Genomic DNA, 19,421 nt, shown 5'->3' with positions numbered 1-19,421 from the left:
GCACCTGTATTCCCCCTTCGTGGTTCACCAAGGACACCCACTGTAGACTCACAGATCCTCAACTGTCTCCTCTCTTGGCAGAGCCCTGTGTGTGTCTTCCTCCTGACCAGGGCTTTTCCAGACTGTGTTTTATTCCCAGTAACTCAGGCTACCCAAACTGGCCAGTATGTGCACTTTGCCTTCTTTTAGAAGGCTATAAAACAACGTGATTGCCAGTCATCATAAGTTACCACATAACAATAAATAAGCACATTTCTTCTTAAGGTAAAGGCATTACAGAGAAATCCTATAAAAACAAGTTCCTAGACACATGCCAAAAACTTACAAGAGGTCATCAGTCAGTCTTATGGGCCTCAGTAGGCCAGAGTCCTTCCAACCCTTCCCAGAAAGGATTGCTCATGCCTCCACACTCATCCTTGGATAGAAGGTTCTGTCCATTTGCTGGATCAGAAAAAAGGCCCTGAGTCAGTTTAAACTTTAGCTATTTATCCAAAAGTCCTTTCTTTGTCGGTTGGTGTCTGGAGAATCCAGTTTGAACTAATATATGTGAGCCAGTGGTGGTATATCTGTGGAGGTGTTAAAACCTAAGTGAATTTGCTTAATCACCTCCCACTGTTCTCTGCATCTGGAGGAGCTGTGGTCAACTTCCCCATGGAATTGCATGCAATCTCTGGCCCATGGTGGTGTATAAAATTAGTACAGTAAAATCTCCCAAAGATGTTGCAGGAAATTGCTATATCTGTCATATGCCACACTGACATCTTCTCTGGCAGCCTCAGAATTAACGGGGATTAGATCATGGAGACTGCACTTCCCTATTCCCTCCAAGAGGTCCTTCCTCATCAGAGCTGATGCATATTGGCAGGGCATAAGGAAAGCTGGCAATGCTTCTTGTGCTGCATCTGTGCCATGGGTAGAGAACTTCAGTCTTCAAGATGCAGCCAAGCATCTTTCACTAGCCCTAAAATTAAACGGTCACAGTTCACTTGAAAATGACACTTGTGTGACACTATTGTACCTGCTCCAATTACTTGAAAGACCTGAGATTTTGGTAACTGAAAGGCACTAGAGAAAAACATTTTTCTCCCCGTTATTTTGTGTGTGTTTAATTTGTGCATTTGGCAGTCCTTTCTAGAAGGTCAGCTTCATTATTTTCTCTTTATAATTACTCAGATTATCTCCCTTTCTGAAAAGATCCCTTTATAAATAACTAAAGTGGAGTGGAAAAAGAATTACAATTTTTCTAAATAGATTTTTAGAAAAAAATTGACTTTAAAAAGTAATTTTAACTAATCAGTATTCTGTGTGAATAACATTTTAATTAAATATGAAGAGGGAAATTAAAGCATCTTCCTTTGGTGATAGGGTTAGTGATTGGCTTTTTGTTTTGCTTATGCTATTGTGCTTCTGCTCTGGTAGCAGCTGCACATTCATATGGTCTTGTAGGCACTGATTTGCGTTCTCCTGCAAGGACAAAGGTGTCTGGGGGATATCAACTGGCAGTGGAATCCAGAGCGTGAAGGCAAAGCTTTTTGATATAAAACTTCAAGGTCTCTGACTTCCTCCACACACTTCCATCCTAAGTATGTTTGATCATTTGCTTAAATGGAATCCTTATGGGGAGGCTGGTGCCAATAGCACAGTTTGAAACCTGTTAGCTGAAACAAAAAGCATTCTCTCTCTCAAGGAAATTAGAAGCCTGATTTTTGAAATCTAAGTGCTTTTGTCCATCTGTCTTTCTTCAAATAGTCTCCATTTAAGCTTTTAAATGTGTTCTGAGTGCTCTTCCACCAAAAACATTTTGGGTCGGGTTATGAATTTTTTTTAGATAAAATTACTGCTGGCTCCAGCTGTAATGGGTTGAAAATGCCACGATCTACTAGCCAGAAAAAATGTAAGTTATAGGTTTCTCTTAAAAATTCCATTCCTGCAGTCTGCAAAAGAGATCTAATACTTGCAATTAAATCATACCCACCTGAAGGAAAATTGGAACACTTGCACAGAGATTACCTGCTTCAGAGGCAAAAAAAAAAAAAAAATGAAGAGAATGTTGAAAGGCAGAAAATTAATTTTGTCCTGTCTTTTTAAATTTAAATTTAAATGAAGCAGAGATGCATGCTGCTTTTTCTTGCTCGTATTTATTTGTGAAGTGTGTAAGTCCTAGCATATCTTTGTGTAGTCATTTTATTTTTTTCATCTGGGAAGGTGAGTGAAACGAATAACTACCACTGCTACTTAGTGATGGTTACTGTTTTGCAAGGGGCTCTGGTCACACACACATCCTCATTGGGCTGTGTGGCACAGGGGTCTGAAAAGGTGAAGCCTCTTTTGAAGAGTGGGGCCTTAATATCTATGAAGAATAAACAGAATATTTAGGAATCAGGAAGGAAGGGTTAATGGCCATGAAATAGCTAATCCATTATGTACAAGATTTCATGTTACAAGCTAACATCTGGAGAAAGAAGGCACAATTGATCTATAATAGATTGGGGTGCTTCTCCATTCTAGGGCTGTATTTTATAATCCAAGTATAAAGGTGAATGCAGGACAGTCCTCATTCTGTGGAATGTGTTGATCCGGTTTAGTCCTTAAGGCTGAAAGTCTAAGTGAACAATGTTACATAGAAATTCCAGGTGCCAAAAACTGGTTTTGCATCACAGATCTACAAATGTAGGATAAACACTTTTGCTGTCAGTGAAAATGTTATCCGTTTCACAACCACTAGTATCTTTGGTGTTACCCAACAATCAGCTGGGATGAAATGCATTGGGGAGTTTGTTTTGTAGGAATGGCAATCTTCAACCTTGACCCAGAAATGTGGAATACAATGGGTTATTCTGACCCAGTGATGCTAGGTGAGTTACAATTTGGACAGTTAGTTCTGATCAGATTTTGTTTGCAGGGAAATAGTCTATGGGCAAATTAATACTGCAGCATAGGAATCTATTGAATATAGACCTTATGAATGATAGCAAGTCAGCCTCTAATATTTCTGTACTGGTGCCTTTTCTTCCTGTTAGTTCCTATTTTTATAGTCTCTCTCTTATCCATAAGCTTATGTAACATTTGGAAATAAAATGCTTTAGGACTTCTTGTTTATTGGCACTGCTTCTGCTTCTTGGATGAGATGAAAGAGCTGGCACTGGCCTTAGTCAAATTTTTAATTAGGAGTGTAAATAAAATTGAGTTTTATATAGTGAAGGGGATAAAGAGGTTGAAACATCCATTCAGAGTTACAATTCCTTTATGGGCAAAGGTTTTGAAACATTTTCTTTTATTGGATGACATTGAACAAATCCTGTAGTAGGCGTGGAAGTAAACAATTCTTTAAATTTAGGAGCTTTCTGACCCTCAGCTCTGCAAGAGAAGAGTTAAATTCAGATTATTTTTAGCAATATTGGGTAACTCGTGTTTTAAGCAGGTTAAATAACTCTGTCTAATTGGAGGAATTGTATCTTGTTCAATCATTTGCCATGCTAATACTTGTAGGTAGAACTGAAGTGTTACTATTCCCATATCACAACATAATTAGGTTCAAAGGGAGCAGGTAACAAAAGCCCACCTGTAAGTATGAAAAAGGTGACCTTAAAAGAGAATTAGATGTTTGGGAGGATGGAGGGGAACATGGAAAATTACTAACCGATCATAGGAGCAACAAGAGGGAAATCAGTGGGGGAATCGGCTCAACATCGTCGATATCTATGCTCAAGTGCCAGGTGTATGGGGAATAAGCAGAAAGAACTGGGAGTATTAGTACATAAACTATATCGTGACTTAATTGGCATCACAGAGACTTGGTGGGATAAGTCTCATGGCTGGAATATTGGTATAAAGGAGTATAGCTTGCTCAGGAAGGACAGGCAGGGTAAAAGGGGAGGAGGTGTTGTTTTTTACCTCTGAGGTTGAGAAGGAGATGGGAGGCAGATGAGTTGAGTCTCTAAGGATAACAGGGGTAAGAAAATAGGGATGATATCTATAGTAGACTGCTACCATCACCACCAAATTGGAAGTAGAGTTGGATGAGGCATTTCTAGAATAAATAACGGAAATATCCAAAACACAAGACCTGGTAGTAATGGGGGACTTTACTTTACTTTTCTGACAGCTGTCTGGGTAGTTAATAATATGTCAAAACATAAAATTTCCAATAAGTTCTTGGAATGTATTAGGGACAACTTTTTTGGAGTAGGTAACCAGGGGGTCATCCATTTTAGACTTGACTCTGACCAACAGGGAGGACCTGCGAAGTAATTGTCCCACTCTACGCAGTATGGGTGAGGCCTCAACTGGAGTCCTGTGTCCAGTTCTGGCCACCAAACTTTAAGAAACATGTAGACAAATTAGAGAGAATCCAGGGGAGAGCAACAAAATGATAAAAGGTTTAGAAGACCTGACCTATAAGGAAAGATTTAAAAAACTAGTCATGTTTAGTCTTGAGAAAAAACTACTGAGCAGGGGGATCTGATAAGTCTTTAAATATGTTAAGGGTTGTTATAGAGGATGGTGATCAGATGTTCTCTATGTCCGATGAAGATAGGGCAAGAAACAGTGAGCTTAATCTGCAGCAAGGGAGATCTTAGATTAAGGAAAGATTTTCTAACTTTAAGGGTAGTTAAACTGTGGAATAGGCTTCCAAGGAAGGGTGTGGATGGAGGTTATCAATGGAGGTTTTAAAAAACAGGTTGGACAAACACTTGCCAAGGATGTTTTAGGTTTACTTGGTTCTGACACGCCACAGAGTGCTAGACTTGATGGCTTCTCAAGGTCCCTTCCAGCCCTAAATTTCTATGATTCTATGCTGCATAGCTTCTATTTGGATGAACAAGACCCTTACTTCCTTGGATAATTATAACTTAGTAAGGTTAATCCTTTGTTGGTTGTTTCGCCACAAAAATTGTTTGATAACTTGATCTAGGAATTTTTATAATGGGGAAGGTTTGTAAGTAGCAGTCTTGCTGATATGTTCATTTTAACTAAATGAACACTGCCCCATAATGAGGGCTGGAGACGCTGGTTATTTATCAGGTCAGTCTGTATTTTGTTGAGTAGTGGTGGAGTGTTTAAAGATATTGTTTAGATTTACTGATGTTACCCCGAGACACACAAAAACTCTATAGGTGCTCGTCATAACTGAAAATGTTTTATTAGTGTCTGTCTTTGTGAGGGTGCAGTTTTCAGTTAATTTTAAGACCACCCAGCTTCCCAAAAGAAAGGAGTTAGATCTCTTCTCCAGGGTGCAGAAGTTGAGTATGTTAGCAAGTTGTCCAGCAACACTAAAACTTCACATTTCCAATTTTGACTCCTGCAATAGATTAGGTGATGGAAATGGGGATAGCCATGGGTTCAGAGGCCAATGTTTATAATAGGGGATAGGCAGCTTTGTGTGTTTCCTCTTGCCAGCTTAAAGGGCTCTGAATATATTAGACAATATGGTTTCAGTTGGCATTTGATTGATTCATGCACAAAATTTGGATCCCAAACTGAGCACTTCTAAGATTGCAATGAAAAGGACCAAGAAAATGCTGTCATGTGCCATCTGAAGCAAGAGTTGGAATGGGTGCATCACTTTTGTGACATTGTATATTGTTGCTATATTAAAGCTAGATTAATCAGTACGTTTAATAAATGTTGGGAATAGAGAAGTCAAAATGCTGGGAGACACCATAGTAAGAACATTCTGTATGTGAATGAAGGAGATGGTATATTAAGTACATAGTTCCAGGTTTTGTAGCCTGAAGATTAGATGGTTGGGTTTTTGTTTGGAATAACTGTACATTTTTTTGTAAATAGTTGGTGTGGTAAGAGAACTTCCTATAAAAACTGAAAGAGTAGCCCTCAGAACCTGCTTGGATAGGTTAATTGCATATTAGATTTTGTTCAGAGCACTGCTGTCTTTTACACTTTGATATTTTCTGCTGATTTGAGGAATGTTTCACTTCAGTTGGAACTTTTGCATGTCAGAACTATGCTTTTCTTCAGAAGTATATAGCAGACAAACTCAGAAATGCTATCTTGTTTAGTAGTTTTACCCAGTATATTTGAGGTTTTTAGCAGTGTCTTAAGAATGCCCACCTGCTTCTTTGGATGCCTTTGATAATCCTTTATAAATAAAGACCCATCGGTTATCCCAGATCAAATCAAATAACCCAGTGATAACCTAAGAAAAATTGATCAACCTCCCCACAAAGTCACCACCCGAGAACCATTTCACTAACCTTCCTTGATTGAGTCTATAAATTTGTTAGGTTTCAGATTATAAGTCAGCCAGCATTTTACCATGTTCACTTCTGCAGTAGCTGCTTTCCACATGTTCCTATGGCTCTTGAGGTCCTAATTCTCACAGCTGGTCCTAGTAAAACATTTGTCCACCTCAAGGTGATCACCTGACCTCTTTTTCACCCAATAAAACAATTGCTTGGAAACTGGAATATTTGATCCAGTCTGTTATGAAGGGCAAAACAACTGTTGATGGGAAAAGGTGTTCGGTGTCCATGTTAAGTAATGCATAATTGATTGTTGGAGAGGAGGGGGCTGCAGGGGCACGTCTCGTCAACACAGGTTTCCTGATCACTGGTTCCCTTTCACCTAGACGAGTAGCAAAATGTCATCTGGAACTGCAGAAAGACAACTTACTTTTCAAGACTTATGTGCTTTGAAAAAAAGATGGGAGGGGGCAGCATTTACGAACAGAGGCTGCAACTATGAACAAACAGCATATATATTAGATGAGTGCTGCAGACTGTATGGGATACTTGCAGGTTGCACTGGGTGCAGTTTCTATTTTATTCATTCCTCATAGGGTGCATTATAGAGGCTGATGTCCTGTCTGCAACTCTCTGATGCTGTCTGGTTTGGTTTGAGATTTTAGATCTGTTTTTGCACTGTCTTATGTGTGCGTCTGTTTCACTTATCAAAGCCTGCACTTTCGGGGGTGGGGAACGCTTGTTTTGTGTATTTAATCTTTCTGACTTGACAGAATTCTCTGGTAAACAAGTAATACAGTCTTGTAACATTCACTAAAGCAACTGAGTTTTCTTTTTTTTTTTAAATGGGAAACTGCTGCCTGAAAAGCCTTCCTGTGGCTGGATGTGACCCAATGACTTGACTCTTCCTAGTGTCTCACCTGTTGAGCCAAATCCAGCAGAGAGGAATAGGAGGGGAGTGAAATGTGGTGGAAGCAGAGGGGAACAGACTATTCTTTGTGCTTGCGTTAAACAGATGTCAAGCTAGACACCTCTTAGAGAAATTAATAACAAATGGCAGTTACTGAAGGAAAAGGCCCTTGCGTATGGACTACATTAAATCTGATGTGTGTTAGCAGACTGGAGCATTTTTAAAAATCACCTTTGCAAAGGCTAGGGATACCTTTTTAAACTAGCAATGGTTATACGCAGCTTGATTGTTCACAGGGGAAATGCAAAGGAGAATGTGGGCTTATAAAATGGGAATTCTAAAATTCTCAGAGGCAGGCACAAGGCTCCATCAACCCTTTAATATCAAGCATTTCACTGAGAGCACGCAACCTTTGCCACCTGCAGAAATTCATTAAAAAACCTGCAGTTTTACAAATCCTGTTTATTCTTGCTTAATGTTTAAATGTTTTCCTGATAATTGCACAAAAATAGTAGTCTGTTTTATAAAACCAGTTAGTAGAAGAGAACGTGAATCTTATTTTGTAGGCTATAATATTGACTCAAATCCTGACAAAACTCATGGTGTACAAAAATTCCCAAATACATACATACCACACCCACACCCAAAGAGCCACTACTGAAAATTACTCATACTTGAAAAAACAAACCAAGCCCCAAACATGACTGCACATATACTGGTAACAAAAGATAAGAGGTGATCCATAGGAAAAGTTAGAAGCTATAAACAAGATTTAGGAATCTGGGTCCCCTTTCTATCAATGTTCAGAAATGGCTGTTTATGATCCAGTTCAGACAGATTAATGGTTCTTGTTGCAAGTTCAAACATCTGTGGTTTGAGCCTACACTTCTCAAAGCCTTTCAGAGTTGACTTGATTGTCTAAGTTTCTTTTTTTTTTTTTTCCCTCTTGCCTCCCCACAGATCACCATGGAGTAACAAATACGATCCTCCTCTAGAAGACGGTGCCATGCCATCCGCTCGCCTGCGCAAGCTGGAGGTGGAAGCCAACAATGCCTTTGACCAGTACAGAGACTTGTAGGTCAATTCTACCATGTAGAACCCTCTGCTTTCTTTGCTTCCATCATTTACATATCTTGAGTCTAGGAAATACATTCACTTTACGTTCACTAGTAGCCTTTGAGTGTGTGTATTGAAGGTAGAAGGGCACACAAAGGCTTATTGACTGATATATTTTATCCATTTGTAACATTAGTAGAGTAAGGAGTGATCAAACATGTCAACTATTACTGAAGCCAAGCTCTGAAGGGGGTACGGAGGCAGAATTCTTTCCTGGCACACCTGCTTTTCTTTTTCTAACTGCAGTCCTGCCCTGGAATGACCTGTGTTCTTATTTGTCTTGACCAGGTTCAGTCTTAAGCCATCTGTTCTTCCTCTTTCTCCCAGCCCTCCAAAACTGAGTTCTCGGAGGGGGTGGGGGAAATCCCAACAGCAGAGAGTAAATTTTAAAGAGACTTGAAGTGACTTGTACATCCACTTGTAAAACAATATTTGCAGGCATACTGAAATATATTCAGTTGTGTGGGGTTTTTTTTAAACTTTGCTGTTAGTGCAAGGATCGTTCAGTAAGACTTGTATCCAAACAGTCAGGTCCTCCTTTTTCGCATCAGTAGAGACAGAATTCCATTAAAAGCTTTGAAACCAAGTAGAATGCCCTGTTTTCTGGACTCCAGCAGGCTAGACTGGCTAATTCTCCATTACTTTCCATTCCACGTGCCTGGAAAGTGGGAATTACCAGATCATATGTAGAAAAACTATTGTCGGGGGACAGTTTAGCAGTAGTAAATTGACAGTCTCTCTAAGGTTTTAGTGGCAACATTTCTAAATCGCTTTCCTTACTGAATAACTTTTTTGAAAGCTGAGGCTGGATTGGGTTTTAACTCCCCTTTCATCATAGGGCCTGATTTATTATCAGATTTAGCAAGGGGTTTGTGTAGTCCATGGTCTCTTAGTCACTGCTGAGATGTAAATAGTAATTCTGTTAATTTCACAGTGCATGCATAGATGGTAGACTGAAATATAAATGCTATATTATTGGAGATTTCTAACTACTATAAAAAGTAATGTGAGCAAATCTCAGTGTCTTATGCACGTGTTACCAGAAGCCAGTGATAAAAACACAGCCTTAGTTACTTACCATGGTTAACATTTAGACTATGCAGGCACTAACAAATGCAGGCAAAAAGTAAAGATTTTTAGTTCTTGACCACTTCCTTTCTTTTGTTCATCTGACCTGCTATCAATGTTTCTCTGGCAAAATATTAAATCTTGGTGCTTTTTAAAAAGGATAGTCTTCTGTAGAATACCACTGAGATTCTTAAATCTGTGTTTTGACTTCATGTTTTGTAACACTTTTATCTCTCTCTCTCGCACCCCCCCCAAACAAATGTTAAAGTTAAGCACTCAAAAGTTAGGAAATGCCAGAATTAAGGCTGACTGTGCAACTTAAATTCAGTCCCCTTGTGCGTTATGATACAATCTTTAATTATGTGATCACAAACTATTTTCCTTTCCCTGTGTCCTTGTCTGATCTCTGTTGCCCCTTCCCCATGTTGGTCGGTTTCCCCTCACTCTTTACGCAGGCAGTCCTAGTCTACATCCCTGTCTCCTAAACTCCTGGTCCTAGTCTACTCCCTCTATTGCTGCCCCACCCTGCTCAAATCCTTGTCCCATCAGCATTCCAGTCTGCCTGGGTGGCAGCAGGGGAAGCATTGAGAGCACACTCATTGCTCTCATTTCTATTACCCCGGCACCACAGCAGTCCTCAGTAGTTGAGAGCAACAGTTGCAGCAAAAGTCCTGTTCTCAGCCCCTCCAGCGAGCTTGGAGGATATCTTCAGAGAATTTAGCTGCCAAACTCCTTAACAAGCCTCTGCTGAGCATGTGCAAACTGAAAATTTTCTGAGGCTCATTATCTGTGCAAGTTGGGGCCTTTTTCTAGAGGGATAACGAAGGGCATATCCCTGACATAGAGGCAAACCCTTTCCAAATTTCAAGTTCCTGCTCTAAAGCATTGTAGTGCTAGTTTCTCAAACATAATGGTTGAAAAAACAAATTTTTAATGTGGGTAAAGCCATGTATTTTTCCCTAATTTTGTTCTTGGAATGGCGAAACCATTTTTTTCTGAAACTTAAAATAAACACTATCCGCTTGAGACCAACCACTTTGCGTGTGAAACTTCAGCCAGAAAGATTAGTTTGGTAAGTTATTAGCAAGTGAAAGTAGGGTCTTACAATGGGAAGTACTGGGAAGCCTTAACTATAGATGTTGCTATCTGTGCTTCCTGTAATACACTATGTAGGCAATGACTGTACTTGGTTAAAATGCAAGACCATAAAAGTCTACACTTATTATGCTGAATTTGTGTGTACGGTGCTATTTAGGTAAGTGTGACCTTTCAAACTCTTTATTCATCAAGAGGACTCTGAGAGCATAACCATGAAGAATACTGGAGTAATTTGTGATACCAAAGTCTTTGAATTAATTGTCCATTGGAACGACGTTGCACGGAAAATGTATCTCTGCCCCCTGTAGTTTTAAGTTTGAAGGGAGGAGAATGTTTTTAGTTATTTTAAACATAGATTATCAAGTCTGAACAGCTCTCATTATTGGATGCTTATGATTATCCCCACTGATTCAACTAATCATTTTAGTTAGCTAGTTCCATTGCATATTGCAGTGCTGCAGGTTAAATGCAATGATACCCAATCATAGTCACGCTCGGGAAATAACACCATGTAACACAGCTGTTACAGTTTGACTAGCTAGTATTGGATTTAAGTATACATCACTAAATGTTATGCCCATCATTCATATGGGGAAACTGAGGCCATTAATGCGCTTTAACAGGGAGTATTCAATATGTGCATGAAATTGGAAATAACCACATTTCTCTTCTTGTATATTTAATAAAAAAAAAGAACTTCAAGAATTTTACTGCTTGACTTGGTGAAGGTACTTCAGCCATGCATCCCAGCAGCCAAAATTAAAATTGTAACTGCATGCCTAGTTTTATTACTACATTTAACTTGATATGAAAGCAAGTTGTGACTGTTAACATTATTGAAAATAGATGCTGTTATTTCTTACTACAATATTTAAGGACTCTAGCAATCCACTGAGAATAGAATCCCCATGCTTTTCCAGCAAAGAGAAGTCTCTAGTTGCGGACCAGATCCTAAAGAGATGAAAATGAATTGGTCTGTGGAACTAAGGTGGTCCTAATTGTACCCCTGTCTCCTCTGATGGATTTACTACCTTTCAAAACAAGTTTAGTCTGCAGGAAGCAACACAGATTTCTTTAATATTTAGGTGAACCGTCCTGCAACAGGTTTGGAGTATGGTACAACGTAATCTACAGAAGTAAAAAAAATTGATAAAAGGAAATTGCATTCAAAGTTAATCTTTCAGTTTGGCAGGCCAACTTTTAGAGAGGCTTCGTTATTAGAGGGGATGTGTGAGGATTCCTTACGCAGACTTCTTTCTTATGTCATCAGTCAGAAACGACTGAGACACTACACACTGACATGCAGAGTAGTCAGACTAAATAAGAGTGACTGTGAAGGCAGGACTCCTTTTGGAATTTTATGATCGTCTCAGAAGTGCACTGATGGAAGAAAAGCGTGGCTTCTATTTTCCCGAATTATGCAAAAATTCCTTTATACCTAGGGAGAATTTTCAAACAGGGACCGGGAAACATGACCATTGTAAATGTTCATTATGTCTGAAATTGGAATTGTTTTTTTAGCTAAAGCAGGCATGGAGAGACGTCAACAGCATAGGTAGTTTCTTACAGTAGTCCTTGAGTCTGAATTTTCCTTAAACACACAGCTGGGTTTGGCTGTTAGCAATCCATGATTGCTCTGACTTTAAAAAATGCATAACTAAAAAAAAAAAATAATTCTGATCAGTGTTCACGGATCCTGCTGGCCACCAAACAGGTCCTGCCAACATGTTCCTAGTCATGGCAGATTGACTGGAGCTTTTTAAAAAACAGCCTCTTCTCTTTCTTCAGTTGCATATGACTTTAGCAGCTGATGTGAACAATACATACTACTGGAAAACTCGGGATTTCAAGCTTTCAGATAGAATAAACACTGCTTCTGAGTCCAGCAGTTACCACTGTAACAGCTGCTAAAATCATGGGAATTTAAGTGTGGGGAGAGCTGAAAGGGGAAAGCAATATGATAGAACGCAGCGATGCAGTTTTGATGGTCTGCTATAGCTGGGGGTGGGGGGGGGGAAGTGCTGCACATGCATGAGAAAACCAGAAGTAGCTCTGATTCTTGAAGTACCTGACTAAAGGTGTCACTGGTCTCTCTGGTTTGGCAGTGCTTTTTTGTGGCACTGGTCAAGGCCTGAATGGTGCAGCAATTCCAATACCCTGGGCCAGTGTGGTTATAAATTCCCAGTAAAAGGCGGACTTCTCCCAGCGCTGTAAAATGTCTCCAAATCAGGTTTGGAATTATTGTGTGTTAGCCTAGAAACATGAATAGGCTGCTGACTGTCTTAGTGCTGTCTTATATTAAAGTGACACAGCCTCTCTTGCGTGCCAAAAAAAAAAAGGGGGGAAATTCATGCTCTAAAGAAACCACATCTTAGTAATACTTTTCAAGTTGCAGGAAATACACAAAAACGCTTTGAATGATACTCTAGAAACTCATTTTCACCACTTCAGAATGTCTGTCACATTGAACAGACAGGTTCTCTGTTCAAGTGATACAACTTTTAACCATGCTTTTGTGTGGCAAACTTAAAAACAAAAAAAAACACACTTGTGAAGGTACCTTGCGTTGCTTGCACTGTTATGCTTGTCTTCTGCATTGCAGATGATGAGAAGGGAACCCCAGAACTTCCTTGATGACAGCAATGCCTCTGGGATTGTTAGAGCAGATGCTGAGTGTATTGCAACAGTCATTCAACAGGCTAAGTGTAAACATCTCCTTCTTCCTCCAGTTTAGAGGATGTTTTATATGCAATACTTGAAAGTGCCGCCTGAAACAGTTGTGCTGTTATGTTTATGCCAGAGGGATAACAGACATGTTACCAACAGCTAATATAAAATTTAAACATGAAGTATAATTTCTGATGCTCAAAAAAAAATTGAGAGAAGAATTTTAATGAGAACTCCAGGCTCTAGTATATATTTCCCCAGGCAGTTAAATGTCTTCCATAGTGAGGGTTCATCTTGGGGTTTGCACAAGCACTTTGGTGCTTTGGTGCTTTATCTTCACTCCAGCACTTTCCTTTGCTGATTAGTTGTAGGTACCTCTTGCTCACAGTTCTCAAGGTAACGTAAGTTGTTTGGTCATTTGTCATAGCCCTCAATGACAGTAAGATGCTGCAATGCGCTTGTTCATCATGGCAACATAGATCAATTGGGTAGATGACTTAAAACAGCAAAACTACTTATATTGCAAATCCCACCAGAGATGCTGCTAGCATGCCAGGAAGCACAGATTAGAAGAATCTTGTAGAGCTATCTCTCTGATGTTGAATGATGATTTAAAATTGGGAACCATATTGTCTTCTCCTAGTGCTTTCTGAATTTGAATTCTGGATTAGATCTGTCATCTTCGAATAATTTGATTTTGAAGCTGTATCATTAGTAAGCAGTTGTCTGGGATTATTGCAGTCAGACAATGTAATAGGCTTGACTGCACACCAGTCAGTCTGGGAGACTGCAGGCACGAATAATGGGTTAGATAAAAGCAAAGCTCTTCTTGACTAGGCCCAAAGTAATGCTAAGACCTTGGTTCTTAGAGTTCGTTCCATATGTCATATGCTTTATTTCCTGTTTTTAAAAGATTTCTGACAGATTATTCCAATATCATTTCTTGGGGTGGAAGAGAAATATATGCATCTCTTGAAGAATTGAGTGCTTTTGTGAGCAGGTTCTGTTCCCAACCTGTTTTTTTTTTTTTTTTTTCCCCCCAAAATACAGGCAACAGGATGTAGAGTTCAGACTCTCCCCTTTCCTGGGGTTTGGTTTTTATTAAATTAACAATAACATTGCATGAAGTTCAGCTCAGACTTTGTTCAAAGAATTGGCTGCTCCTAAGGTTCTCTGCACCAGAACTGCTCAGCCTATACCTTGGATCGTTTAGAATACTGTTCTAACCCTTTATATGCAGGTGGAGAACAAGTCACTTACATGAATGAACCATCAGAACCTATGTAGCAAGTGGTGATCCTGTTTGGGAATTGCTTCAGGAAAACAGTGCTTTATATAAATAATCTGTTAGATAATCTGTTCATATTTGTTCACTAGTGTCAGAGTCCTAAATTTTGGTCATCCGTAGACTACTTATTGGCAATTCATTTGATGTCAACACTTTAATCTGAAAACATGTTGGATAAAGCTTGTATTACAAAATCATATAGAATTGCTTAGAATAGTAGAATCTTGAGCATTAAGATACTACTAGGTTGCAGAATATTCAGTCTTTGTAGCCACTGCAGAATTGTTCATTACCATGTATACCTGGTGCCCTGTCCAATCTAGTTTTAAATAATTTCACGGATTGCCCCATATCCCTTGTTGTGAAACAGTCTCCCAGTTTTTGTCAGTAAGCCTTCTTATTCCTATTTAATCCTTCGTAACTGCATATCATTACTTCATTCAGCCATGCTAAACTCCTCTCTCCTTGCCAGTTATGACCTTATGCCGTTCCGTTTGATTTTAATTTAAATTCTCACAGGAATCTTCAGACAGTTGTTGGTGCATGTTAATTTCACAAATCTATAAAATCCAGTAGAAACCAAGGGGGGAAAAAGAGAACACTTTGCCAGGCAGGTAGGGTTGGGTTAACACTTGTGGAAACCAGAAGTGAATTCAATTTGAGTCTGAAGAAGTAAACTTGGTATTGATTCAATCCCTAGCAGATACATACCATACAATTAATAATCTTAAAATGATGTATTTCACAGAAACGCAGACCTCTTGCTTAAACGGTAACTTTAATTTTGATCTCTTGCCACCAGATTTAACACTTTTATACTGCCTAAAGCTAATGCCCTAATATCCTTTTGTTCATTAGTTTATTACTCCCATATGCAGTCTAGCATCTTACCCAATTCGGTTAAATCCTTGACTCTCCACTTCCCAAACTGAGAAGAATATTCCTTCAAACACGTGGTTGTAATTTATTGCCTTTAACAGGCATATGTGTAATTGATTGAAATCAAAGCATAATGAGGACCAGTGAGTCTGGATAAATGTACTGTAACGATTTTACATTCCATATTCCTTTTGTTTAGGGTTGGAAATAATCAATGCTTTAAGTAATCTAATCATCCCTTATTGTTAGGAAGAAGAGGCTTCTGAAGTGAATTAAAATAACTTCCCTGTGGAAAGATGCCTCTTGTCTGGCTTTTTTAGAAAATGATTTCAGGAAGATGAGTCTTGGCAGCCTTTGGCTGGTTCAGTAACCTGGGAGAAGTTTAAATGTTGACGTTCCATTTTGGGGAACCTCTTTGGTCGGTCTTGGGTTAAATAGGATTTATTAAGTTCTTGTTTGTGACAACTTGAAAGAAGATCACAAAGTGTTCTCATAGTCTTAATCATCTCATTTCTGAAAATGCACTGGCTGAGTAACACTTAATAGCGCCCGCTATCCTGTTGAATTGCAGGCTTGGTTAGTGTCCAAAATGAAGTAAGTTATTCAAGCATTCAGTTTGTATTAACTGTGCTGCAGCTGATACTGCTGCCATAGAGATCTTAGATCATGGATTTACAGAGGCCCTCAGTATAGTAGACGTAGCCTAAGTGAAGTGCTCACCACTCTTGTCCTTCCAGCTTGAGGAAGAAGTGTTACAACCAAGTTTCCCTATGCATATGTTTATACATAGATATAAGACTCCTAGTAGATGGATTGAGGTGATTGTTGGTCAGAAACGGCAATGAAATCCCATTGACCTAGGTAAACTGATATCGTACCGTTCTTTTTAGTCATCAGTGTTAACCTCTTTTTGCTTATAGTTTTAATCACTTTGTATTGTACAGACTTCATTTGCTGAAGTCGAATAATAAATAGTTCTCCTTGTTTGACCGTGTGCATCAGCTCTTCTCTCTCAATCTCTACACTGGCTTTATACAAGTTTCTTGTAAACATCCTCAAAACTCTTCCCATTGCTGCTCATACACATTTCTTATCCCGCTTTTCTACATCCACTTTGTTCTACTGATGGTGCCAGCCCTAAGTTCCCTCTAAGCTGCATAGCAGGCTATGAAGGGCCGCGCAGGCGGGGAGAGGCACCTTTCTCCCTGCCAAAGCCCCCGGGCAGCCTGCACCCCAAATCCCTCATCCCTGGCTCCACCCCAGAGCCCTCAGCCAGAGGCCTCACCCTCCCTCACCTCAACCCTCTGCCCCAGCCCTGAGCCCCCTCCTGCACCCCAAACTCCTCATCCCCAGCCCCCCCCTTTGCCCCAGCCCTGAGCCCCCTCCCACATTCTGAACTCCTTGGCCACACATCACCTCCATATTGGTGCACATAATAAAATTCATTCTGCACATGGATATAAAAAATTAGAGGGAACATTGCCAGCCCTTGTGAACCTACTTGGTCAGCTTTTCACACATAAGTGGCTGTGCCGCCTTCTATGTTATCCCTATATGAGCTCATTTGCAGTGCCGCTACTAAGTTAGTGCCTCCTAAAGGCACTGCTCTGTTGTAAAGCCTTTCTGGAAACTTGTTGAATGAAAATACTTAATGCATTCTGGGTGCTACCAGAAAGAAATACTAATATGCCACCACTTGCAACATTTTTGCATGTGTGCTTAACCAGCTGAGTTTCCTGTATAAGGAACAATCCTGATTCCACTAAGGAAATAGAGTATACCATGTGTTGGAGACATAATTAGTGTTTAGTTTTTACATCAACCACCAGTACCGTGCACTAGAGGTGGGGGGGTACAATCACTGAAGCTCAGATTTCTCCAGCCTGCAGTGTAATTTTCAGCTCTTGAAGTGATTAGGCAGCTGTGAGCTCTTTATGCAAGAGTTCTGTCTGTGTTTAGATGTAAACCTAGTTTTCCCAAACTAAAAACCATGGAAAGCTTTGAAGTAACTTTATTACCATTAGCTCACTGTTCCTCATTAATGCTTACTAGCCCTTTGTGATGGCTTTCTCTTCAGGCATGATAGTTACTGTGGCTTTCACAGTGAGGGCTCTGCAGATTGAATCCAGATGTGTTTGTTATGCATCCCAGCACTAAGGAAACCTGAGATTTTTCTATCCCACTGCTGGCTGGGGCTTTGCACAATAGGGTGTGACATCGGGATTATGTCACCCATGAGTCTTGCCTCTGGGTCTGACTGATAAGTACAAGATGACATCTCATAAGACCAGTTTAAATCACCAAAATGCAAGTCAGTGTAATGTTCAGATGCTTACAGAATTAAAAACAGGACAATTAGGCCAGCAAACTCTTCAGAGAGCATGCAGTTAGGGCCAAATCAGGGTCCCTTCCTTAACTTGCCTTTAGCCAGCTCAAAGCCTAATAAGAGACAGCTTTGCACTATGTAATTATGCAGGCTGGGATGAGTTTTTAAAAGGGGTGAGAGAGGAAAGCAAGATGAGCATATTGCGAAACATCATTCAGTTGCTGTTGACCTGATGCTTTTGCAGTGCTTCATTTTTGTGCATCTATATGCAGAATTCCTTCTAAAGCACCTTTGAGCATTCCGAGCATGCTAATCAGAGTTGTTCTCTCCCTTGGGTTCCCTTTCTGCACTATCCTTAGGGTCTTAACATCTGAACACAAGAATTGGAAAAGTCCTATTAGGTCATCCCTGTTGATGCAGCATTGGCCTCACAGCACACGTTCCTAGCGTAGGTTTCAGTGTCCCAAGCAATGAAAGGAGTTCTGCTGCTTCCTTAGGAAACCACTTTATAGCGTCCTACTTCACTATCAGGAAGTCTTTTGTAATATTCACACTACATTTTCTATTTAGCTTTCTCCAGTTCTTCCTGGCTATGCTCATTATCACACTGAAATCCTTTCTCTGGTATTTCAATCTTCAGTTATTTATGGATTATTTTATATCCTTCTCCCCTCAATGCCCCACCAGTCACCCTTTTAATCAAGATGTGTGCATTTACTTTTGATTCTCCCCCCCCCCCCCAAGCAAATGAGTGCTTCCAGCCTCTCATCACTCTTGGAATTCAGAGAAAGAACCCATCAGTTTCTCTAACAATAGGCTTGCTTCTGGTTGGTGTTCAGAACTCCTCTCTGTTCAGCAGAATCTGTGTACTGTGATTAATGTGCTGATCGTTAATAAGACACTAATGCTACCTAAAAAGTGACCTAATACCAGTCTCTGCATACGCCATTAGATTCTTTCTTAAATCACGGTTATCTGTACTGTATACGCTCTTTGCCAATTCTTGAGCCACATGTTTCTGTCCAAACCAATCTCAAATGATTTTTGAAGTAAGAATTTGTAGCACAAAATCAAATGCTTTACTGAACTCCACCTAAAATGGCACTTACGTTGCCCCTTTTCTAATTTTATGATTGTTACAAAAATTTTGATTCCTCAAGAGCAACTTAATTTGCAAAAGACCATGACATTGAACATTCCAGCTTTACCTCTGTGTGGCTGGTATTTTAAAAAGAGCCTCAGGGAGTTGGGTGCCTGACGTCCATCAGAATTCCAGACTCCCTAGGCTTTTTTGAAAATCCAAGCCTAGATGTTTAGTGACTCTTACCCCTTAATACTGCTAGGTCCCTGTTCTTGAGCCACTTAGAATGCTTATCGCCATACATTTGTAGGTGCAGCTGGTTGTTTGATAATTCCAAAGCTCTTGACGCCCCCTTCAACACAATGTTTGGCCGGACAGATGCATCAGAACAAGATAGTGAGACTGATTAAGGATAAACTTTCTAGCTCATATAGCTGTTTCTTATTGCTGAACATCTGAATCTGGGTTAGAGAATGTACATGTATGCTCAGAATAGAGCAGTTTATCCTTAAAAGTACAAGGAGAGATTTTCAAAGGCACAGATGTCAGTTAGGTTCCTAACTCCATTTGAAAGTCAAGGTACACTAAGCTACAGGTCTGTACGCAGTAAAAAGGAACTGGATCTGAAACTGGCCTTTGGACTATCTGATGGTTACGATCCAGACTGGGGAGCCTAGAAAGTGGTGGAGGCAGGAGTCTAGAAAGTGGTGGAGGATACTTTCAGTTTAGGTTGAGTACTACACTGCCATTTGCACTTCTGAAAGCTCTCCCACAGTGTTTTAAAG

General features: G+C 39.9%; 1 protein-coding gene across 3 annotated transcripts in view; it reads left to right on the top strand.

Moving 5' to 3' along the window:
- Window positions 1-19,421, top strand: part of CAPZB (capping actin protein of muscle Z-line subunit beta) — a 105,727-nt gene that overhangs the window by 57,874 nt on the left and 28,432 nt on the right. For all 3 annotated transcript variants that reach the window (XM_038376444.2, XM_038376443.2, XM_038376445.1), the window contains one exon: window positions 8,074-8,187. In XM_038376444.2, coding sequence (XP_038232372.1) covers window positions 8,074-8,187 — 114 coding nt within the window. The remainder of the gene's footprint in view (window positions 1-8,073; window positions 8,188-19,421) is intronic.

The sequence above is a fragment of the Dermochelys coriacea genome, chromosome 18 (assembly GCF_009764565.3).
Source record: "Dermochelys coriacea isolate rDerCor1 chromosome 18, rDerCor1.pri.v4, whole genome shotgun sequence".
Lineage (NCBI taxonomy): Eukaryota > Metazoa > Chordata > Testudines > Dermochelyidae > Dermochelys > Dermochelys coriacea.
This window is presented reverse-complemented; position numbering and strand designations above follow the sequence as displayed.